The 26,229-nt window shown below is 33.3% G+C and overlaps 2 protein-coding genes across 2 annotated transcripts in view; one reads left to right on the top strand and one right to left on the bottom strand.

Moving 5' to 3' along the window:
- Positions 1 to 16,887, bottom strand: part of LOC142227046 (uncharacterized) — a 38,054-nt gene extending 21,167 nt beyond the window's left edge. Inside the window, exons 1-2 of the mRNA XM_075297360.1 lie at positions 16,189 to 16,887; positions 7,495 to 7,735 (exon numbers count right to left, since the gene is read on the bottom strand). Of these exons, the coding sequence (XP_075153475.1) occupies positions 7,495 to 7,735; positions 16,189 to 16,591 (644 nt within the window). The 5' untranslated portion in view covers positions 16,592 to 16,887. The remainder of the gene's footprint in view (positions 1 to 7,494; positions 7,736 to 16,188) is intronic.
- The window catches only part of Dhc36C (Dynein heavy chain at 36C), a 180,810-nt gene extending 156,821 nt beyond the window's left edge, over positions 1 to 23,989 (top strand). Inside the window, exons 28-29 of the mRNA XM_075297362.1 lie at positions 17,172 to 17,323; positions 23,447 to 23,989. Of these exons, the coding sequence (XP_075153477.1) occupies positions 17,172 to 17,323; positions 23,447 to 23,953 (659 nt within the window). The 3' untranslated portion in view covers positions 23,954 to 23,989. The remainder of the gene's footprint in view (positions 1 to 17,171; positions 17,324 to 23,446) is intronic.
- Positions 23,990 to 26,229: the final 2,240 nt, after the last annotated feature.

The raw sequence follows: 26,229 nt of genomic DNA, 5'->3' as shown, positions 1-26,229 counted from the left end.
TGGAATTTTTATAGAATATTTTATGAGAATCGAATTTTTCTACAAAACTTGAAGAAAACCGGATTTTGCTTGAAAATGTGATGAAAATCGAATTTTCATAGAAGATTCATGTACAGTAAAACCTCTCAAACTTGGAAACTCTGAAAACCGGGCACCTCTTAAAAGTCATGAGACGTTTGCTATATTAGCACATTAAAATTAACCTCTCATAAGTTGATACTTCCCAAATGTGGACAAAATTTAGGTGACCGTGAGTGTCCACCTTTGAGAGGTTTCACTGTAATTGGAATTTCCATAGAAATTTGATGAAATTGAAATTTTCATAGAAGGTTCGATTTTTTAGAATTTTGATATAACATTTAATAAAAGAGGAATTTTCATAGAAAATTTGATGAAATTGGAATTTACATGGAAAATTTAATGATATAGTAATTTTTAAAGATAATTTGGATTGAAATTGGAATATTCATAGAAAATTTGATTAAATTGAAATTTTCATGGAAAATTTGGTAATAAAATTGGAATATTCATAGAAAATTTGACGAAATTGGAATTTTAATAGAAAATTGAATGAAAATAAATTTTTATACAAAAAATTAATAAATTTGACGAAATTGGAATTTTAATAGAAATTTTGAAGAAATTAAAATTTTCATAGAAAATTGGATGAAATTGGATTTTTTTTTTAGAAAATTTAAATACGGCCGTAAATTCGACCAGGCCGAAGCTTATGTACCCTCCACCATGGATTGCGTAGAAACTTCTACGAAAGACTGTCATCCACAATCGAATTACTTGGGTTGTGGTATCTTAAACTTTCTTAACATCGTTTTCTAAATTGTGAGTTAGTCCATACGTGGTATATACTAGACAAAAAAGGTATGTATATGTAAGTCTACAAATAATTACGAATCGATATGGAATTTTGCACGGTACGTAGAAACCCATAATTCAAATATGGGGGTCGCTTATATTGGGGCTATATACAATTATGAACTTGATATGGACCAATTTTTGTGCGATTGGGGATCGATTTATCTGAGGCATATATATAACTATAGACCGATATGGACCTACACGCTCACAAAAAATCGCTTCTGTAACATATACTCCCAAACATATTTTGCTTCAAGCATATATATTTTTGGGTATTGCCCAAACATTTATATGTTTGATCTCTTCCAATATATAATATGTTTGAAAGCATATTGGTCTAAACAATATATGTTTGGGTAGTCTAAGTTCCAAACATTTTGTATTTTTGCATCCAAATTCAATAATGTTGTCTTCGAAAAAACAATATGTTATTATGTGACCATATAATATGTTTGGAAGCATTTTGCACCCAAAAATATTATATGCTTAAAAAAAATTCTCCCAAACAATATTGTTCTCAAAATTTTATTTATTTATTTATATATTTACAATCATAATGAATTATGAAAATAAACAGGTAATATAGGTGCTAACAACATAGGTTTTCGACCTGAATGCTCAAAATTTTGTTTCTGCCCAATTGTATATTCCCCCACATCTTTCTCACTTCCACGAGATTTTTTAGTTCTTAGCACCTTTTTCTGTAATACAAACATTGTAGAAGAAATTATTCAATTGTATGATTTTTTTTATTTTAATTTTACCTTTTGCTGGACGGGGATTCGAACAGCGGACCACACAGTTTGTAAGGATCAAAGAAGTAGCTGATCAATTGCCCAAGGAAAAATAAAATGTTAATTTTGTAATAACAAGCAACAACCACCAACTTAATTCAATATCGCTCCCTGTTAAATAGCGCTCCAAGCTACTAAACACATATATGTTTATAGGCTATTTCTAAATTAATATATGTTTGCATCCAAGCATATTATATTTACAAACATTTTATGTCCCAAACATAATATGTTCTAACATATTAACATATATGTCCCAAACATGTTATGCTAGTTTATGAACATTATATGCTTGCACTCAAAAATATTGTGTTTAAAAATTTGTGTTCCAAACATATAATGTTTATAGCCAAACATATGAAAAACAGTCTTTTTCATCCGTGTAGTTAGGCATGGTTATTACGGCCATATACTACCACAATGTACCAAATTTCAACTGACTCGGTTGAAATTTGCTCCTCCAAGAGGCCCCAAAACCAAATCTCGGGATCGGTTTATATATATATATTCAACCGAATCGGATAAATTTTGCTCTTCCAAGGGGCTCCGGAGGTCAAATGTGGGGATAGGTTTATATGGGGGCTATACATAATTATGGACCGATTGCGACCAATTTTTGCATGGGTGTTTGAGGCCTTATTTTAACACCACGTACCAAATTTCAACTGAATCAGATGAATTTTGGTCTTCCAAGAGGCTCCGGATCTGATGATCGGTTTATATGGGGGCTATATATAATTATGGACCAATGTGGACCACTTTCAGCGGTGGATTAACCCACCTCAGTAATGCTGGTGACATATCTGAGGGTTTCAAGGCTTCTCTAAGTGGTTTCACAGCAATGTGGAACGCCGTTCGGACTCGGCTATAAAAAGGAGGTCCCTTGTCATTGAGCTTAACATGGAATCGGGCAGCACTCAGTGATAAGAGAGAAGTTCACCACTGTGGTATCACAATGGTCTGAATAGTCTAAGTGAGCCTGATACATCGGGCTGCCACTTAACCTAACCTAACCTATGGTCATTAGAGTCCATATACTAACACCATGTACCAAATTTCACCCCGATCGGATGAAATTTCCTTCTGTTAGAGGCTCCGCAAGCCAAATCGGGGGATCGGTTTATATGGGGGCTATATATAATTATTGACCGATGTGGACCAATTTTTGCATGGTCATTAGGGACCATATACTAATACCATGTACCAAATATCAGCCGGATCGGATGAAATTTGCTTCTCTTAGAGGCTCCGCAAGCCAAATCTGGGGATCGGCTTATAAGGGGGCTATATATAATTGTGAATTGATGTGGACGAATTTTTGCATGGTTGTTAGAGATCATATGCTGACACCATGTACCAAATTTCACCCGGATCGGATGAAATTTGCTTCTCTTAGAGGATTCGAAAGCCAAATTTGGGGGTCCGTTTATATGGGGGCTATACGTGAAAGTGAACCGATATGACCCATTTGCAATACCATCCGACCTACATCAATAACAACTATTTGTGCCAAGTTTTAAGACGATAGCTTGTTCCGTTCGGAAGTTAGCGTGATTTCAACAGACGGACGGACGGACAGACATGCTTAGATCGACTCAGAATTTTACCACGACCCAGAATATATATACTTTATGGGGTCTTAGAGCAATATTTCGATGTGTTACAAACGGAATGACAAAGTTAATCCTATGGTGGAGGGTATAAAAATGGAATTTTCATAGAAATTTTGATTGTATTTTAATTTTCATGGAAAATTTGATAATAAAATTGAAATATTCATAGAAAATTTGACGAAATTGGGAATTTAAAAGAAAATTGAATGAAAATCGAATTTGTTATAGGGTAATTCCAAAGTATATGACCCCTTAACAGGCATATCAAAATAGTATTGAAATTAAATTTTTTATGAATGCTTTCGGCTGCTACCGAAGCTTGAACTTTCGTAGGTCCAAAATTAAGCAATCCTCGTGACATATATTCTTAGGGTGGAATTTTATTTAAAAAATCACAGAATATCGGTAACGACCGTTACTTTGGAAACACCCTATAATAATTAATAAATTTGACGAAGTTGGAATTTTAATAGAAAATTTGAAGAAGTTAGAATTTTCATAGGAAATTGGATGAAATTGGAATTTTTCTAGAAAATTTAAATTTAATGAAATTTTCATAGAATAAAAAACGATTTTTAAAAGAAAATTTGAAGAAATTGCAATTTGCATACTAAATTTTATGAAATTGGTTTTTTAATAGAATGTTTGAAGAAATTGGAATTTTTATAGAAAATTTGATGAAATTGACATTTTTATAAAAAAATTTAATAAAAGTAGAATTTTTATAAATTGTTTTTTAATCAATTAGAATTTTCATATGTATGTGGTATGACTATGGCACATTGTAACACAAATTTTCATATATAGTTAAATAATAACATATTTTTCTCTCTCGTCGTTATTTGAAATCTCAAATTCAATGGAGTTCTTGGAAATGCAATATCTCTTTGCTTATGTATCCTTGATGCTGGTTTAATATGAATTCTAGGAAATTTAATATTCAGTTTCCATTCACTGTATAAAGCTAGTTCTTTGTTGGAAAAATAAACTGAACACCACAGAGATTAATTTAAAAATGCTATTCTTGAAGTTGCCTCAATGTATTTCCAGAAATTATTCAATGATACATTTTCCTTTGAGTATATTCATGACCATTCCTATTAGCTAACAATGCCATTTGCGAAAGTTTTTATTAAAAAAAAAACAACTTAAATTTCTTAAGCATTACTTTCGGAAACCTTTAATTCCACACGCAGAGAAGAAACATGATTGCCACAATCATATTCGAAGAGCAAAATAATATGATAGCAGCTATTTTTGCGGCGACCATGTAACATTTTAACCTGCAACCATGTTGGCTCAGTGAACATGGTTCTAAGAAAAATACATATGTCCTCATCTAAAATGTTATTATATTGATAAAAAGAATTTTGTTTCCATTAAAAGACAATGGTCACGATCTAAAATGTTATGTTATTCGTCAAAAATGTTTTTCTTCTAGTTAAAAGAACATGGTCACAACCTAAAATGTTTTGATTTTTATGAAAAAACTTTTTTCGTCGTCGAAAAAAGGACGCCACTTGAGAAAAGAAAACACAAAATCAACTTTATTTATTTGTTTTTATTTATTTATAAACTAATTCATTGTTTATTTGTATTTATAATGTCGTGCAAGCAAACTTCACATATTTTTACACACTCTAGTTTGGTTCAATTTCAACAATAAATAATCATTCCATATTTACTTCGTGACCATCAAATGTACAAACGCAGACATCATGTAACTGCAAATAAAAATAAATTATACCATATATCAAAATGCAGAACAAAAACCAGGTATATTTTTTTCAATTACACTTTCCTTGTTTGTATTCACATAAAACCACGTGCCATTTCTGAATAAATAAATTAACACAAAACACAATAATTCCGTATTCTCCGTCCATTCCAAGAAACAATCAACACACGACTGACGCGCAAAATGAAAATCGTGTGTACCTGCTCAATGTTTTTATAAAATTCTTGTCGCTGCAAAAAAATTAAAAAATTAAATGGTCACGAAAACAATGTACATGGTCTTTATGGCCATGTAATGGTTGTAGACATGTCTATACGTAAACTATAAAAATATTTTTTTCTCTGCAAAAAAGTAAAAAAATTGAATGGTCAGATACATGATTTTCCTGACCATATAATGGTCTCAAATTCTATCATTTAAATAATAGAACATGTTTGCGGCATTTGAGAACCATTTAAATGCTTATTGCCAACATATATTTTTCTCCGCTCGAAAATTATTTTTACAAAGACAAAATAAAGGGTGATTCTTTTGAGGTTAGGATTTTCATGCATTAGTATTTGACAGATCACGTGGGATTTCAGACATGGTGTCAAAGAGAAAGATGCTCAGTATGCTTTGACATTTCATCATGAATAGCCGAACGATCTGCCACAACGTCGAATTTTCAGTGAATGGGCCCTAGAAAAGTTGGCAGAAAATCCGCTTTTTTATCGACAAATTTTGTTCAGCGATGAGGCTCATTTCTGGTTGAATGGCTACGTAAATAAGCAAAATTGCCGCATTTGGAGTGAAGAGCAACCAGAAGCCGTTCAAGAACTGCCCATGCATCCCGAAAAATGCACTGTTTGGTGTGGTTTGTACGCTGGTGGAATCATTGGACCGTATTTTTTCAAAGATGCTGTTGGACGCAACGTTACGGTGAATGGCGATCGCTATCGTTCGATGCTAACAAACTTTTTGTTGCCAAAAATGGAAGAACTGAACTTGGTTGACATGTGGTTTCAACAAGATGGCGCTACATGCCACACAGCTCGCGATTCTATGGCCATTTTGAGGGAAAACTTCGGAGAACAATTCATCTCAAGAAATGGACCGGTAAGTTGGCCACCAAGATCATGCGATTTGACGCCTTTAGACTATTTTTTGTGGGGCTACGTCAAGTCTAAAGTCTACAGAAATAAGCCAGCAACTATTCCAGCTTTGGAAGACAACATTTCCGAAGAAATTCGGGCTATTCCGGCCGAAATGCTCGAAAAAGTTGCCCAAAATTGGACTTTCCGAATGGACCACCTAAGACGCAGCCGCGGTCAACATTTAAATGAAATTATCTTCAAAAAGTAAATGTCATGGACCAATCTAACGTTTCAAATAAAGAACCGATGAGATTTTGCAAATTTTATGCGTTTTTTTTAAAAAAAAAGTTATCAAGCTCTTAACAAATCACCCTTTACATGGTTTTCGCGACAATTACATACTCTAAATAAGCATTAAATGGATGCGGCAACCATGTCCAAACATGTTTTTTCTGTGCGTGCATTTTCAAAATAGACAAAATCAAGCTTTTGTAATGCCTTTTAGTGCCCTTCTTCTTTCTTATCAGTAGCACACTCGCCTCCCGGAACATCAGATGATAAAGTGAAAATTCTCATGATGGCGTTGGCCATCACCATCATATCTAACATCTCAGCAGCTTGGGGGTAAAATAAATGGGTTCCCATTTGTTAAAAGCATTAGCTGACTTTCTATCATAAATCATTCTCCTTCCATTTTGGGAAGTATGTAGAGACAACCCTCAATACACTGAAAGAACAAAATTTAGTATGTGTTTGTTTTCTTGGTAATTTAGAAACTCTTGTAAGGTTTAAATTTCGATAAAAATCAGGGTGGCTGATATATATTACAACCAACTTCAGGTTGCTATCATTTCTAAACCGCTCGTCTGGCAGTTTCATTACAGTGACAGTTCATTTTGTTTTTTATAAGCTTACAAAAGCCTTTTTATCTATTGCATTTTGAAATAAAGTTATTCGTGCTGCAATTCGAGGATGATAGTGTGATTGGTTTATATTTTGCTGGGAAACCAGCTATCGTTAGAGACTTTCAGAATTTAAATGTGAATAAATATTTTGTTTCTAGTCTCATTGCTCGTTACCTTGATACTGGCAATGTTGCATCGCTTCCACAAAGTGAACGAAAAACAAAAAACAGTTACTACACCAGAAATGATCTGAAAAGTGACTTACAGACCGTTAAGGCTAGGTCTCATGGTCTTGCTGGAGTTGTGTCCAATATAACAAATTGTGTCTTAGTTGCCATTCTATCTCTCAGTGTAGTATTTCTATTTTCAGAAGGGTTGTTGGCATTTATGGCAATATTAGTGGAGATGTTTCCCCATGTAACGAATTAAAATTTTCAGTTTTGTATTCTTTTCTGGTTAATTTCCCAACAAAACCATGAATAATCAACTTACCGATACAATGACTGTGTGCCACGTGTCCTCGTTTGTGCGTATATTGCAGGTCTCTTTGGTCTCATCAATGCTCGATATCGAAGATTAATATCCCTGGTTCGGTAGTCGGATGCTAACATTTTAAGGCTAATGACACTCACTTTCTTTTTATTTTCAAAATATGTTGTTCCTGGTGGTCTCATCCGACATTGACTAGGTGAGAGTATGAGTTTTTCAGCTTCTCTTTGGGTGCGATTTGAACCTGCAAAGAGATGCCATCAATTAAGATTCGAGAATTTAATTTATGTTAGAAAAATTTAAATTCAATTTTTGTAATTTCAAAATTCATGTAGATATTTTGGAAAATATTTAAAGTTGAATGAAAATACATTGTTGGATGGGCCGCAAACGTAGTAGCTTCCCCATTTAATATCATAATTTATTATCATCTTAAATTTTTCAATAAATAAATAAAAAATACTTTGGAGGAATTAAAAAAAATGTTCACCTTTTTTCTACGGAAAAAGTTATTTTTTACTTGAAGTTTCAAGTAATAAAATTATACAGAACAATCTAGACAACGCAATCCTTTGACTACCGATGTCGACTTAGATGGACATTCGAAAACGACATCAAACTCCATTTCCTCACTTCGTGTTTTTTTAGTTTTCGTTGGAGTTTTAAAGTAGTGTTTTTTTTATCTAAATAAGCTATAAATATTTTTCATATTGGTGATTACTAAAATGCAATTTTATAAACTTCTTCTACGAAATTTTACGACAACTTTTCTACTGTACGTCTCTACTAAATGGACATTCATAAAGGGTGATACGGTCAAAATTTGGTCAAGGGAAAACGCGTGTAAATTGGTGAAAACGTTTATTTAAAAAATCAAATTAAATTTCTTTTTCAAGTTCAATTAGTATAAAATTCAAGAAAAATATTCAGTTAGGCTTTCGCTTTTCCAAATCCGAATTGCCGGGCCTCACGCTTGACACCTGCCATCAGATTTTGTACAGCCACCTTGTCCACCTTCTTCGCCGCAGAAAGCCAGTTTGCCTTGAACTGCTGCTCGTCCTTAGCAGTTTTTTTGGTCTTCTTTAGGTTCCGCTTGACAATAGCCCAGTATTTCTCAATTGGGCGGAGCTCTGGCGTGTTGGGAGGGTTCTTGTCCTTGGGAACCACCTGCACGTTGTTGGCGGCGTACCACTCCATGGCCTTTTTACCGTAATGGCAAGATGTCAAATCCGGCCAAAACAGTACGGAACAACCGTGTTTATTCAGGAAAGGCAGCAGACGTTTATTCAAACACTCTTTCACGTAAATTTCTTGGTTGATAGTCCCGGAAGCTATGAAAATGCTGCTTTTCAAGCCACAGGTACAGATGGCTTGCCAAACCAGATATTTCTTTGCGAACTTTGACAGTTTTATGTGCTTGAAAATATCTGCTACCTTTCCCCTTCCTTTTGCCGTATAAAACTCCTGTCCCGTATTTTGGTTATCATCGCGATTTGGAGTCACTACCTTCTTGTAAGTCGATAGTCCGGCTCGTTTTATGGCTCGATGCACGGTTGTAGACGATACACCCAGCTTATTTGCGGCATCTCGGAGAGAGAGGTTAGGGTTTCGCTTGAAACTACCGGCAACTCTCTTTGTCGTCTCAGCGGTTTCCGGTTTTCGATTTCCCCCCGATCCAGACTTCCTGGCTGTCGACAAACGTTCCCCAAATACTTGAATTACATTTGTAACGGTTGATTTGGCAACTTTTGCGTGCGAGTAGCTCGGATTTTCGCGATGCGCGAGCAAAATTTTGATACGCTGCTCTTCTGGCTTGGACGGCATTTTGACAACTGAAGAGTGAATTCCAAATTCAAAATAGTAGTACACACACACACCTGGAAAATGAGGGGTGTTCAGGTTTTTTTAAATGCAAAATTGAAAGAAATACGTCAAGTTTATATTGATCAAATTTTGACCGTATCACCATTTACAAAAACCATAGCTGATATTAATTCGGATTCGTTTTTGTTACTTTTCTCATATTTCGGCATATTATAGGCGAAATACCGATTATTTGCTTAAAGCCACACAGGTTACAATTTAAGAATCAAGTTTATAGAATAAACTCATATAGCTTTTGAAATAATGAGGTAGAAAGCTTTTGAAACGGTACGTAGAGAGCCAGAATTGAAGTATGGGGGTAGCTTATATGGGGGCTATATACAATTATGAACTTGATATGGACCAATTTTTGTGTGATTGGGGATCGATGGGGATCTAAGGGCTATATATGGACCTAGTTAGGCATGGTTGTTAATGGCCAAATACTAGCACAATGTACCAAATTTCAACTGACTCGGATGAAATTTGCTCCTCCAAGAGGCTCCAAAACCAAATCTCGGGATCGGTTTATATGGGGGCTATATATGATTATGGACAACTTTTGGCATGGTTGTTAAATATCATATACTACCACCACGTACCAAATTTTAACCAGATCGGATGAATTTTGCTTCTCCAAAAGGCACCGGAGGTCAAATCTGGGGATCGGTTTATATGGGGGATATATATATATTTATGGACCGACCAATTTTTGCATGGGTGTTTGAGGCCATATATTAACACCACGTACTAAATTTGCTTCTCTTAGAGGGTCCGCAAGCCAAATTTGGGGGTCCGTTTATATGGGGGCTATACGTAAAAGTGGACCGATATGGCTCATTTGCAATACCATCCGACCCACATCAAGAACAACTACTTTTGCCAAGTTTAAACTCGATAGCTTGTTTCGTTCGGAAGTTAGCGTGATTTCAACAGACGGACTGACGGACATGCTCAGATCGACTTAGAATTTCACCACGACCCAGAACATATATACTTTATGGAGCAATATTTCGATGTGTTACAAACGGAATGAGAAAGTTAATATAACAATAACAAAATAACAAGAAAAAGAAAAAAAAAATAAATTTTAAACATTTTTAACTTTAAGCAATTTTGGGGAGTTTTAACAAAGAATTGTGTTTCTCACAGTTTTCACCTCAGTCTTCGAATTTTTGTTTGGCATATGTTGTTAATTTTAAATTAAAAACATAATGCTATTTTCCAAATAAAATTTTTTAACTAACGTTAATTTTCCAAAAAAAAAAATTAAGAACTTTATAATTTTTCACCTTTGAGTTTTAGTTTTGCATTTGTTGTTAACTTTTATTGAAAAAAAAAAAATAAATTGTTATATTTTCAAAATTAAAACAAGTAAGTAAAGTCTAAAGTCGGGCGGAGCCGACTATATTATACCTTTCACCACTATGTAGACAAAAATTTGTGTTACCATCTCAACTACTTAAAATTTGCTGGGAGCTACATAAACGTTTGCATTTCCAGATACAAATACTTTTAATGGAAACAATTTTTTGTACTTCTACAAAAACTCTAGAATTAAAATTTAAATCGGCTAACGCCCTGGGATGAAACACAATGTTAGTAAAAACAAGTAAGTAAAGTCTAAAGTCGGGCGGGGCCGACTATATTATACCCTTCACCCCTATGTAGGCCAAAATTTGTGTTACCATCTCAACTACTTCACATTTGCTGGAAGCTATATAAAGGAGACAATTTTTTTACTTCTACAAAATCTCTAGAATTAAAATTTAAATCGGCTAACGCTATCCTGTTAATTGGAGGAAACTTCCATTGAAAATGGGTCTAAAATGTGTAACAGTCTACCATATTTCCACAACTCTGGTGTACGTATATATGGGAACTATATATAATCTGAACCGATTTTGAATAAATTTGACATGTATAGTTAGAATAATAATTCTGCTATCTATGCGAAATTTGACGTAAATTGGAAGTATATCTTTGGCCCCCCTGGTCATATGAGTGCAAATCGGACGGAAGATATATATGGGAGCCATATCTAAATCTGAACCGATTTCAACCAAATTTGGCACAATTTCCGATACTACTAAACGTACTCCTTGTGCGAAATTTGAAGCAAATCACGGCAAAGCCCTGGATTTTGAGGCCATATAAGTTCAAATCGGACGAAAGTTATATATGGGAGCTATATCTAAATCTGAATTGATTTTGACCATATTTGGCACATACAATAGTATCGTTAAAAGTACCGCTTGTGCAAAATTTGAAGTAAGCCAGGGCAAAACTCTGGCTTTTGAGACCATATAAGTCCAAATCGGGCGAAAGATATATATGTGAGCTATATCTAAATCTGAACCGATTTTAACAAAATTTGACACTTAACGATACTATTAAACGTACCCCTTGTGAACTAAATCACGGCAAAACTTTGGCTTTTGAGGCCATATAAGTGCAAATCGGACGAAAGATATATATGAGAGATATATCTAAATCTGAACCGATTTCAATAAAATTTACCAAGCATTGGTAGAATGTCAATTCTACTCTTTATGCAAAATTTCACGTAAATCGGTAGTAAACTTTGGTCTCTGTGGTCATATGAGTCTAAATCGGACGAAATATATATATGGGAGCTATATCTAAATCTGGACCGATTTGGCTGATATTTTGCACGTTTTTCGAGACTCATAAAATATTCGGATCTACTGAATTTGAAGAACATCGGTTGATAAGCACGCCAATTATGACCAGATCGGTGATAAATATATATGTCAGCTATACCTAAATCTGAACCGATTTTTCCAAAACCAATAGCGATTGTCTCTATCCCAAGAAACGGCCCTATGCCAAATTTGAGGACGATCGGACTTAAATTGCGAGCTGTACTTTGTGCACAAAATTACATATACAGACAGACGGACGGACGGACAGACAGACAGACAGACAGACAGACAGACGGACATCGCTAAATCGACTCAGAATTTAATCGGTATACTAAAAGATGGGTCTATGACCACTATTTCTTGGCGTTACATACAAATGCACAAACTTATTATACCCTGTACCACAGTAGTGGTGAAGGGTATAAAAAGTATAACATTTTTTATTTAATGATTGTCGTTTTGCTCAATTTCCAGGACTTGTATTTAACAAACCTATTTTTTCGAATTTATGTCTTGCATTTGTTGTTAACTTTTAATTAAAAAACAAGTAAGGAAAGTCTAAATTCGGACGGGGCCGACTATATTATACCATGCACCACTTTGTAGATCTAAATTTCCGATACCATATCACATCCGTCAAATGTGTTGGGGGCTATATATAAAGGTTTGTACCAAATACATACATTTAAATATCACTCGATCTGGACAGAATTTGATAGACTTCTACAAAATCTATAGACTCAAAATTTAAGTCGTCTAATGCACTAGGGTGGAACACAATATTAGTAAAAAAATATGTGAAACATTTAAATCTGAAGCAATTTTACGGAAACTTTTATTTATGATTTATCGCTCGATATATATGTATTAGAAGTTTAGGAAAATTAGAGTCATTTTTACAACTTTTGGTATTTTGACCATTTTTGTCGAAATCAGAAAAACATATATATGGGAGCTATATCTAAATCTGAACCGATTTCAACCAAATTTGGCACGCATAGCAACAATGCTAATTCTACTCTCTGTGCAAAATTTCAACTAAATCGGAGTTAAAAATTGGCCTCTGTGGTCATATGAGTGTAAATCGGGCGAAAGCTATATATGGGAGATATATCTAAATCTGAACCGATTTCAACCAAATTTGGCACGCATAGCTACAATGCTAATTCTACTCCCTGTGCAAAATTTCAACTAAATCGGAGTTAAAAATTTGCCTCTGTGGTCATATGAGTGTAAATCGGGCGAAAGTTATATATGGGAGATATATCCAAATCTGAACCGATTTCAACCAAATTTGGCGCATATACACTGTTAGAAAAATATGTTTTTCATATGTTCCGATGTAAACAAAATGTGTTTCGGGCACAATTTTAAAACACAATATATTTAAGTACAAACATGTAATGTTCCTAAACTAACACTAAATGTTTGGGACATCTATGTTAATATGTTAGAATATATTATGTTTGGGGCATGAATGTTTCATAAAAATCATATGTGTGAATGCAAACATATATAAATTTACAAATTTCGACTAAACATACATATGTAGTGATATTTTATTCAATGCGACAGAGAGAGTAACATATAGAGAAAGAAATAGAGATGGAAACCGGGAGAGTTGACAAAAGATATCAACATAACACAGCGAAAGAATCAAAAGAGAACAATTTCTGTGAAACCGCTTGTATGTTGTTTCGGAAAACTGTTTTATGGTAAGGCCAAAAATTTGATATGCTTAAGACTAAATATTATTTAATTTGAATAAAGAGAATAGACATTCGGAACCAAGAGAATAGACATTTGAAAAACAAACAGCATATGTTTTTGCCTTGAGAGCAGCATTTTATGTATGTGTGGACATGTGTTTTGTTTATCACTTTGGCATTATGGGCGCAATCTTTTTCTTGGTACGTTAAAAGAAATCAGGGGTCTTCATAAAAATAACGAAAGGGCACTATACTCTTTTTAGAGTTGGGACAGTAAAATGAAATAAGGAGGAAATAGTGAAAAATTACACAGTAAAATATATAAAAACAAAGTTTAGTTCCTCTTTATTAATAAGTAGTCCACGAGGAGTTGACGGACACCTTCAAATATAAAAGCGGGCATTAAGTTCGAGTTTTGCAGCTAAAACAATATAAAAAGTTTATTTTACAATGAATTATTAAAGAAAATTAAAAGGCATTTCAGAGCGATGGTTTTAAATGCTAGTAAAAAACTGTTCACGCCTAAATAAATTTATGTTTATATTATAAATTTTAAAGTTTTGTACCAAAAACAAAATTGCTATTTTTGCAATAAAAAAAAAATATAATATATTATCCAAAAATCAGTCAATTTCGTTTATATCAAGCACTGTTACTGACTATAAATCTTTAATAACCCACATTTCGAAGTTTCATTATAAAAAATTAATATAGTATAAATATAAATGTGTAAATTAAAAAAAAAGTGTTCGGTCCGAGCAGGGATTGAACCCACGACCCTTTGCATGCAAGGCAGACATGCTAACCACTGCTCCACGTGGCAAACAAATGTATGTTTCTTTTAAATAATGTTATGTTTGCATGGGCTCGTGGGCGCTGCAAACTATGCTATATAAATGTAACTTATAACGATAATTATCTACTGGTGACTATAACAGCTACGTAGCCCAGTGGATAGTGTGTTGGTTTACAAACTGTATGGTCCTCGGTTCGATTCTCCGTGCAGGCGAAAGGTAAAATTTATAAAATTGAATAATTTCTTCAACATTATTTGTATTACAGAAAAAGGTGCCAAGAACTAAAATATTTCGTCGAAGTGAAAATTACGAGTATGTTGGGAAATGAGCACAATCGTCTTTGGGAAAAATTCTTCCAAATATATAATATTTTTGGGCTCAAAATGCTTCCAAACATATAATATGTTCACATAAAACAAACATAATAATGTTTCGGCAGTATCCAATAATATATGTGCTTCCTGCAAAATATGTTTGGAACATATGTTAAAGAAGCGATTTTTTTTGAGGGTGTAGTTACAATGCTAATTCTACTCCCTGTGCAAAATTTCAACCAAATCGGAGCAAAAGATTGGCCTCTGTGGGCAAATGAGTGTAAATCGGGCGAAAGCTATATATGGGAGCTATATCTAAATCTGAACCGATTTGGCTGATATTTTGCAAGTTTTTCGAAACCTATAAAATATTCGCATGTACGGAATTTGAGGAAGATCGGTTGATATACACGCCAATTATTACCAGATCGGTGAAAAATATATATGGGAGCTATATCTAAATCTGAACCGATTTTTTTCCAAAATCAATAGGGATCGTCTTTGAGCCGAAACAGGACCCTATACCAAATTTTAGAACAATCGAACTAAAACTGCTAGCTGTACTTTGCACACAAAAATACATCAACAGACAGACAGACGGACAGACAGAGAGACAGACAGACAGACGGACATCGCTAAATCGACTCAGAATTTAATTCTAAGCCGATCCGTATACTAAAAGGTTGGTCTATGATTACTCCTTCTCGGCGTTACATACAAATGCACAAACTTATTATACCCTGTACCACAGTAGTGGTGAAGGGTATAATTAAGATTATTTTTTCAAAAGTCTGTGAAAAAAATAAAATTTTGAAATTTTTGCCATTTTAATCAATATTGAGGACGTGTTATAAAAAAGAGTATCTGTGAATTTCACTACTGTAGATAACTTGCAATGAAAAAATAAAATTTTATTAATTTTGAAAAATTAACATTCTCCAAGAAATTGGAAAAAGAAATAATTTTTTCAGCTCATATGAAAATTGTAATAATATCCGAAAAAAAAAAATATTTTAAGAATATAATGTAAAAGAATTTTTAATGCGTATTTGTATATGCCGTCGTAACATTACTATATTTACTAAATTTAAGACCGATCGGTTATATCCTTTAAACGTTGTCTTGCAATCGATCCAACCCTTTTATCTGTGTGTTGGGCGGATATGCTTTATTTCACATAGAGGATGAAGATATAAATTTTGCCTAAATATATATTAATGCCTTTTACTCTCATGAAATGAAGGTACTAGGTATAAAGTTCGGCGAATATATAAAACTAGTATTTTTGCAATTAAATTATCAATAAACATTTCTTTTTTATAGCATCTTAAAAAAATTCATTTCTTACCACCACGAAATCGCCTACATTTCGAAGATACTCCGAGCGTGTCATCACTTAGCATGCTGGCATTATCATCTCGACGAGACATCCAAAGGGGAGTATAGAGATTATCGTTAACATTTGATAGTCTAGGTAAATTAGTGTTGTAATTATGATTAGTGGTAGTTGAGAGGATGCTAGAGGTGGCATCCTGTGAGAACATATTATCAAAGTTGATTACACTTCTATTTGCCGTAGTTCTTGTTGGCCCAGTTAGTGGTAATCTTAAAGAATTGCCATGATAATAATCATTGGTGACGGTGGTAGTGGTGATGTTGTGACCAGGATAATTATTTTCTAGCCGAGGATAATTTCCATTCATATTATTTAACCTTTCGGATGGCTTTCTTAACGATTCTTGCATTGGCATTTTTTCCGGTTTTGCTTTGAGCTAGGAAAGCAAGAAGGACATTTGTTTACGACGATGTTGTTAGCCTATTTTTATAGCCAGTAGGGGCCTGGAAGGAATGTATGAAGGCTTGACTACTTTAGCCTAAATTGCTGCTGCTGGTATTTTTGTCCTTAATTTGCTTTTAAGCTTTGCCAAATTACGAACATTAAAATGTTTGCTATTTGAGGTTTTTTTTATTTCTCTTTCTCTGACTATTTTATATCCTCCTAATCCGGTAAATCGAAATATAGAGAAAATGTTATAAAATATTTAAAATTCAATTTGTTTTAATGACAGTTTCCATTTTCTTCTTTAGTCTTCTTTGATTCCATTTTCGTCCAGAGTTGTCATTTTGATTTTATTTCTTGTTTTGTTTTTCAAATAAGGGTCCTTATGATTGCTTAATTTGCATAACGAATGTAATTTTTCAAATTTCCAAAGGATTCTGGTGGCGATGCTAACCCATTTTTAATTCCAGGTCTCTCTCGTTATGATTGAAAATTTTTATACATTTTAATAATGATTTTTCACCACTTTTGTTTTCTCAATTTCTTTGCAGGTTTGGTGGTAATGTCTGCTCCCTATGAAGCCGTATATAAATCGATTTTGATTAGCCGTATTCCAGCTATGTGGGCTGCGAAATCATATCCGAGCCTTAAACCTTTGGGAGCTTATGTTACCGATTTTCTACGACGTTTGGAATTTTTACAGGTAAGTTAAGGAATGATGATAAATTCCTATGGATTTGTGTACACCTTGGAAGGCACGACGTGTAATCGTTGGTTACTTTGGTTACACTCCTTTGTTTATTTTAATGGGTGTTGGTTGGGTGGTTCGTGATTAAGGTTCGATGTCCTTGTTAGTATCCCGACCTTTCTCATGGGAAAATATTTGCATGACTTTTGGGGAGAACTTGCGTGCAATTCTCCGGTTTAGTGTAAACATGTCGTTAATTAATATTGAATGGATGTTTTTGTTATAACCTCAAGAAACATAAAAGCCTTAATACCACTGGTGGTAGTGATATTCCCAGAGATGGTGAAAGGATATGCTCATACATATATTATGGTATTACACTAAATTTACAAGTTTTTTTTTTGGTGAAAAGAGTGTTTGGAATCGGGAGTATAAAAACATATGTATATATGGTCTCAATTTAAGCCGGGCTGAATCTTAAATACCCACCACCATGAATAAAATATGAATATATGGATCTAACAAAAAAACAAATTTTGGTTTCAAGGAAAATCGGATAAAAATTGGGGTGCCTAGCATGGTTGCCACAACTGGTAGAATTCTAAAAAAATGGTCGATTTTTTACCGTTTGGTAGATTGGTAGAATTCTTAATGTTTTGGGGGAGCCACCGTGGTGCAATGGTTAGCATACCCAAGGTCGTGGGTTCGATTCCTGCTTCGACCTAACACCAAACAGTTTTTCAGCGGTGGATTATCCCACCTCAGTAATGCTGGTGACATTTCTGAGGGTTTCAAAGCTTCTCTAAGTGGTTTCACTGCAATGTGGAACGCCGTTCGGACTCGGCTATAAAAAGTAGGTCCCTTGTCATTGAGCTTAACATGGACTCGGGCAGCACTCAGTGATAAGAGAGAAGTTCACCATGTGGTATCACTATGGACTGAATAGTTTAAGTGAGCCTGATACATCGGGCTGCCACCTAACCTAACCTAACCTAATGTTTTGGTATATTTTGCAAACTATTCCTGTCCAACAACGAGGTACTTCAATTTTCTATAGAAATAAAGATTTGGCAAAATTTTCTATAGAAATAAAATTTTGACAAAATTTTCTATAGAAATAAAATGTTGACAAAATTTTTGATAAAAATAAACTTTTGACAACATTTTCTATAGAAATAAAATTTTGACAATATTTTCAATAGAAATAAAATGTTGACAAAATTGTTTATGACATACAATTTTGCAAGAATATTTCAATAGAAAATTTTCAATAAAAATAAAATTTTTACAAAATATTCTATAGAAATAAAATTTTTACAAAATTTTCAATAAAAATAAAATTTTTACAAAATTTTCTATAGAAATAAAATTTTGACAAAATTTTTGATAAAAATAAAATTTTGACAAAATTTTTGATAAAAATAAAATTTTGACAAAATTTTCTATAGAAATAAAATGTTGACAAGATTTTCAATAGAAATAAAATGTTGACAAATTTTTTATGAAATACAATTTTGAAAGAGTATTTCAATAGAAATAAAATTTTGACAAAATTTTCAATAGCAAAAATGTTGACAAAATAAACGATAAAAATAAAAATTTTGACAAAATGTTCAGTAGAAATAAAATTTTATTAAAATTTTGACAAAATTTTCAGTAGAAATAAAATTTTAATAAAATTTTGACAAATTTTCTATAGAAATAAAATTTTGACAATTTTTTTTATTAAAATACGATTTTGAAATAATTTTTCAATAGAAATAAAATTTTGAGAAAATTTTTTATAGAAGTAAAATTTTGACAAAATGTTAAATAAAAAAAATTATTGACAAAATTTTCAATTGAAAAAAGTTTTGACAAAATTTTCAATAGAAATAAAATTTTGACAACATTTTCTACAGAAATAAAATGTTGACAAAATTGACAATAAAAATAAATTTTTGACAAAATTTTCAGTAGAAATAAAATTTTATTAAAATTTTGACAAAATTTTCAGTAGAAATAAAATTTTAATAAAATTTTGACAAATTTTCTATAGAAATAAAATTTAGACAATTTTTTTTTATTAAAATACAATTTTGAAATAATTTTTCAATAGAAATAAAATTTTGAGAAAATTTTCTATAGAAGTAAAATTTTGACAAAATTTTAAATAAAAAAAATTATTGACAAAATTTTCAATTGAAAAAAACTTTGACAAAATTTTCAATAGAAATAAAATTTTGACAAAATTTTCTATAGAAATAAAATTTTGACAAAATTTTCAATAAAAATAAAATTTTTCAAAATTTTCTATAGCAATAAAATTTTGACAAAATTTTTGATAAAAATAAAATTTTGACAAAATTTTTGATAAAAATAAAATTTTGACAAAATTTTCTATAGAAATAAAATGTTGACAAGATTTTCAATAGGAATAAAATGTTGACAAAACTTTTTATGAAATACAATTTTGAAAGAGTATTTCAATAGAAATAAAATTTTGACAAAATTTTCAATATAAAAAATTGTTGACAAAATTGACGATAAAAATAAAATTTTGACAAAATTTTCAGTAGAAATAAAATTTTATTAAAATTTTGACAAAATTTTCAGTAGAAATAAAATTTTAATTAAATTTTGACAAAATTTTCTATAGAAATAATATTTTGACATTTTTTTTTATTAAAATACAATTTTGAAAGAATTTTTCAATAGAAATAAAATATTGAGAAAATATTCTATAGAAGTAAAATTTTGACAAAATGTTCAATAAAAAAATATTGACAAAATTTTCTATAGAAGTAAAATTTTGGCAAAATTTTTGATAAAAATAAAATTTTGCTAAATTTTCTACAGAAATAAAATTTTGACAAAATTTTCTATAGAAATAAAATTTTGACAAGATTTTCAATAGAAATAAAATGTTGACAAAATTTTTTATGAAATACAATTTTGAAAGAATATTTCAATAGAAATAAAATTTTGACAAAATTTTCTATAGAAATAAAATTTTGACAAAATTTTCAATAGAAAGAAATTTTGACTAAATTTTCAATAGAAAGAAATTTTGACTAAATTGTCGATAAAAATAAAATTTTGACAAAATTTTCAGTAGAAATAAAATTTTAATAAAATTTTGCCAAATTTTCAGTAGAAATAAAATTTTGAAAAAATTTTCTATAGAAATAAAATTTTGACAATTTTTTATACCCTCCACCATAGGATGGGGGTATATTAACTTTGTCATTCCGTTTGTAACACATCGAAATATTGCTCTAAGACCCCATAAAGTATATATATTCTGGGTCGTGGTGAAATTCTGAGTCGATCTAAGCATGTCCGTCCGTCCGTCCGTCTGTCCGTCTGTCCGTCCGTCCGTCTGTCCGTCTGTCCGTCTGTCCGGCTGTCCGTCCGTCTGTGGAAATCACGCTAACTTCCGAACGAAACAAGCTATCGACTTGAAACTTGGCACAAGTAGTTGTTATTGATGTAGGTCGGATGGTATTGAAAATGGGCCATATCGGACCACGTTTACGGATAGCCCCCATATAAACCGATCCCCAAATTTGGCTTGGGGAGCCTCCCGGAGCAGCAAAATTCATCCGATCCGGTTGAAATTTGGTACGTGGTCTTAGTATACGGTCTCTAACAACCATGCAAAAATTGGTCCATATCGGTCCATAATTATATATAGCCCCCATATAAACCGATCCCCAGATTTGACCTCCGGAGACTTTTGGAGGGGCAAAATTCATCCGATCCGGTTGAAATTTGGTACCTGATGTTAGTATACGGCCTCTAACTACCATGCAAAAATTGGTCCATATCGGTCCATAATTATATATAGCTCCCATATAAACCGATCCCCAGATTTGACCACCGGAGCCTCTTGGAGGAGCAAAATTCATCCGATCCGGTTGAAATTTAGTACATGGTCTTAGTATACGGTTTTTAACAACCATGCAAAAATTGGTCCATATCGGTCCATAATTATATATAGCCCCCATATAAACCGATCCCCAGATTTGACCTCCGGATCCTCTTGGTGGGGCAAAATTCATCCGATCCGTTTGAAATTTGGTACCTGATGTTAGTTTACGGCCTCTAATAACCATGCAAAAATTGGTCCATATCGGTCCATAATTATATATATCCCCCATATAAACCGATCCCCAGATTTGACCTCCGGAGCCTCTTGGAAGAGCAAAATTCATCCGATCCAGTTGAAATTTGGTACATGGTGTTAGTATATGGTCTCTAACAACCATGCAAAAATTGGTCCATATCGGTCCATAATTATATATAGTTCCCATATAAACCGTCCCCAGATTTGACGTCCGGAACCTCTTGGAGGAGCAAAAGTCATCCGATACGGTTGAAATTTGGTACATTTTGTCAATATATGGCCTCTAACAGCCATGTAAAAATTGGTCCATATCGGTCTTTAGTTATATATAGCCGATGACTTATTACACAAAAATTGGTCCATATCGCCAAAAATAATCTACCAAAACTTTATTTCCATAGAAAATTTTGTCAAATTTTATTACTATAGAAAGTTTTGTCAAAATTTCATTTCTATAGAAAGTTTTGTCAAAAGTTTATTTCTATACAAATGTTTGTCAAAATTTTATTTCCATAGAAAATTTTGTCAAAATTTTATTTCTATAGAAAATTTTGTAATCTACCAAACTTTATTTCCATAGAAAATTTTGTCAAATTTTATTACTATAGAAAGTTTTGTTAAAATTTCATTTCTATAGAAAGTTTTGTCAAAAGTTTATTTCTATAGAAATGTTTGTCAAAATTTTATTTCTATAGAAAATTTTGTAAACAATTTATTTCTGTAGAAAATTTTGTCAACATTTTATTTCTATACAAAATTTTGTCAAAATTTTATTTCTATACAAAATTTTGTCAACATTTTATTTCTATAGAAATTTTTGTCAAAATTGTATTGCTATAGAAAATTTTGTCAACATTTTACTTCCATAGAAAATTTTGTCAACATTTTATTTCTATAGAAAATTTTGTCAAGTTTTTATTTCTATAGAAAATTTTGTCAAATTTTTATTTCTATAGAAATTTTTGTCAAGGTTTCATTTCTATAGAAAATTTTGTCAAAATTTTATTTCTATAGAAAATTTTGTCAAACTAGATTATATACGTATTTAATCGGCCTTTTTTTGTTTAATATATACCCCGTATGGGCTAACTTACAATTTAGAAGACAATGTTAAAAAGTATTACGATACCTTGCCATCGGCAAGTGTTATCGCAACCCAAGTAATTCGATTGTGGATGACAGCCTTTAGTAGAAGTTCCTACGCAATCCATGGTGGAGGGTACATAAGATTCGGCCTGGCCGAACTTACGGCCGTATATACTTGTTTTTTATTAATATACAATTTTGAAACAATTTTTCAATAGAAATAAAATTTTAAGAAAATTTTCTATAGAAGTAAGGGAATAATAACTTTGTGTATTGCTATGTAACGCACAGAGAGAAGCTTTGAAACCCTCAAAAATGTCACCAGCATTACTGAGGTGGGATAATCCACCGCTGGAAAACTTGTTGGTGTTCGGTCGAAGAAGGAATCGAACCCACGACCTTTGTATGCTAGGTGGACATAGCCATTACACCATGGTTTTCTAAATGCTCAACACCTGAAATTGGGGATCAGTTAAATGGGTGCTATATAAAACACCACAATAGCGTCTTTATTGAAGCCTGTAACGTGATTACAACAGACAGACATGTTTATATCTTCTTAGAATTTTTGTCTGATTGGCAATATATATATCTTTATATAATCGAAAATCGATATTTTGATGTGTTACAAATGGAATGACCAACTTATTATACCCCCATTACCATTTGATGGTGTTGGGTATAAACTATTTTTTTAGATTCCAAGCTGGACCAGGTTCTAAATAAAACTCTCTTAAAAACAGAGATACTGAAACTTTATCCTGGAGGCACCCTCTTTCGTCGTTAAATATTTCAACTCAATAAGAGAATTTAAAATCGACTTTTGAAAGTGCCGACCTCTGTGTTACAGTAGCTTCCTTTGGAAACATCTAAACCAATAACATTTTATGCTATTACTTATCATTGCTTTTATTCGTCTTTCCTCATTTCTTCTTTACTTACAGAAATGGTACGATGAAGGTCCTCCCACGACATTTTGGCTATCGGGTTTCTTTTTCACCCAGGCTTTCCTCACCGGAGCACAACAGAATTTTGCTCGTAAATATGTTATACCCATTGATTTATTGGTTTTCGATTATGAAGTCCTACGTGTGGAAGAAGATCAGGCTGGAACTATGGCTGCTCCAGATGATGGTGTTTATGTTTATGGTATCTTTCTTGAGGGAGCCAGATGGGATCGTGAGGGTAATTTTTTGGCAGAATCCTATCCCAGGGAGTTATTTGATCGAATGCCATTGATATGGATGAAACCCGTAAAGAAATCCGATTTGAAAGAACGTCATGTCTATGTGTGTCCATTGTATAAGACTGCCGAACGAAGAGGTGTCCTATCTACTACTGGTCATAGTACAAATTTTGTTGTTGCCATGTTATTAGAATGTAATCCCAAGACAGAAATATCACATTGGATTATAAGGGGAACAGCCCTATTGTGTCAGTTGAGCTATTAGAAAATATAAATATATTTTGTATATTTTTTTATTATATCTATTAAATTGTAGTAAATTCTCTGTACTGGCATAAATATTTAATTATGTAGGCGTACAATTTTTGATATTCCTGGAATCAATCTGTAATTTTGATACTAACACAATTTCAGTTTATACTTATTTCGAAAAAAAATGTACCATACGCAATGATATATTAATTATTACGAAATCAGTAAGTATCTGCTGTTGCTGCCACAGGGATTCCCAATTTTAGCGGAAAGAAAAGAGATTTTTGAAAAAGAGAAGTAGAACAGGCTAACAAGCGTCACACAAAGAACTGTGCGGTTCTTGGACGTGAGAATATTCTGACCAAGGATGAGGATATCAAGCTCCTGGTTTAACACTTTAGTCCACTACATGACAATAGTAGTTGGCGATTTGGGACGAGGAAGTTGCTGAATTGGCAAATAGCTCAAACACAAGTGAAAAAAATCAAACTACGATCCGCGGAACGATGGAGCGTAAATTGAAAATAAAACTAAATGACAAAAGGAACGAAGAGAACGAAAGAGATGGAACTAGTGACAGTCGTTCCTTTTAGTGAACCGTTCATTGGAACTAGTTCGTTCCGGAACGACACAAGACTATCCACCAATAGGATTTTCTCGAACGGCAAATGGGAACACCACATCTGCATTATGCAGATAGCGAATTCATTCTGCAAAAAATGGTCGAAGCACTCCCAGAGGGAAAGCCTAGATACACCTAAAAAAAACTTGACGATCCCAATGTCGCTGAGTAGACGAGATCCAAATCTCGCCGAGAATAAACGATAAATGTGGGGCAAGCATCTCGTTTCGAAGCGGCTATGGTTGACCATTCAAAACTGCAAACGGAAATACTGCATCTCCATATCGTATGGTCAATTATTTCTGCCAAAAATCTGTGAAGCTTTTCCGAGGGAACGTCCATAAACTTTTAGAGAAAGCCCAGACGATTCATAATAACCCATCACAGTGCGCAAAAATTTAGAACAGCATGATCTGGGTTTCAATCGGCTAGGGTGGCCATTCGGAAACTCTCTAACTCAAAACTTACAGCGAATGCTTTTTCAGACAATTTTTGCAGTCGGATGATTGTTTAGGCAAAATACAAAAGCCAATTGTTCGTGCCCTCAGATTAGACAATTTCCTGTGTGATCAATCAAGAAAATATACTTCCAATTCCAATTGGTCTGGAAACAAAGAAAGGAATATGGCGCCATATTCCTGACCCATACCTTCTATACATTCTTAAACAACATTAGAATGCCATATAGAAAAATATACAAGCTGTGCCGCTAGTAAAATCAAGGAAAGCAAGCATAACTTGGTCGGTCGCATCAGCTGTTTTGGTGTCCGCTTTGCGGAATATTTAATTTTATCATGGATTCCGCTCGAGCAGAAGTACAACCTCTACTTTGTGTGAATTAACAGCCACGCCCGTTGAATTCTGGGAGAAAATTACCTGATATCCACCTAACTCATATGCGGACGATTGTTCCACTGTTCTGTCCGGTAGAAATGTGGCCAGAAAGAAGGACTCTTTGCGCCCAACACCACCACTCCTAGCGCCCAACACCACCACTCTCTTTAATTTTCGCAACGATTCCTTTACCAGTACTGAATTTCACCTAGTAACCCATGTGGACTATTTTTCCATAGTTCCTTTAGGTGGAGGTGTGAAGAAGGATGAGTTTAAGATTGAGGATTGGTGGACCACAGCCGCTTGAATCCGAGATCAAACGCTCCCAACTGCTTGCTCTACGTTTTTCTGTTATGTGTGGCTAGAATATGGTCGATCTCCTTAGTCTCTTTGCGATTTCTCAAATGGTTCCCAATAGATTTATCTGGGCTTTCGTTCTGATGTGGCTCCAATGTGCCTGCACATGTGGTCTTTCCCTTTGTGTTCGGTCGTCCACAGCCGCTGGGATCCGAGATCATATGCTTTCGAATAAACAAGTTTTTGTCTTTGTAATTTTTCTGCGGTTTCCCTCTAATCTCTGCTGGCGTTAGAATTTGCATACTCGTCTTCCGTACGTTTGGGTTTGAGTAGATTCCCAAAAGACACCACAGCTGCTTAAACCCTAGATCAGAATCTTCCAAATTTTTGTGCTACTGTGATGGGGTATGTGTGATTACAAGCTGGTCATCGCTTTAACGCGACTTGAATCGTGCTCCCACCATAGTCTGCAGAATGAATTTGACAAAAGAAATAGATATGTGGTCCTTCCGTTTGCGGTATGAGAGATTCCAAAT

Source organism: Haematobia irritans, chromosome 2, assembly GCF_050003625.1.
Source record: "Haematobia irritans isolate KBUSLIRL chromosome 2, ASM5000362v1, whole genome shotgun sequence".
Classification (NCBI taxonomy): Eukaryota; Metazoa; Arthropoda; class Insecta; order Diptera; family Muscidae; genus Haematobia; species Haematobia irritans.
This window is presented reverse-complemented; position numbering and strand designations above follow the sequence as displayed.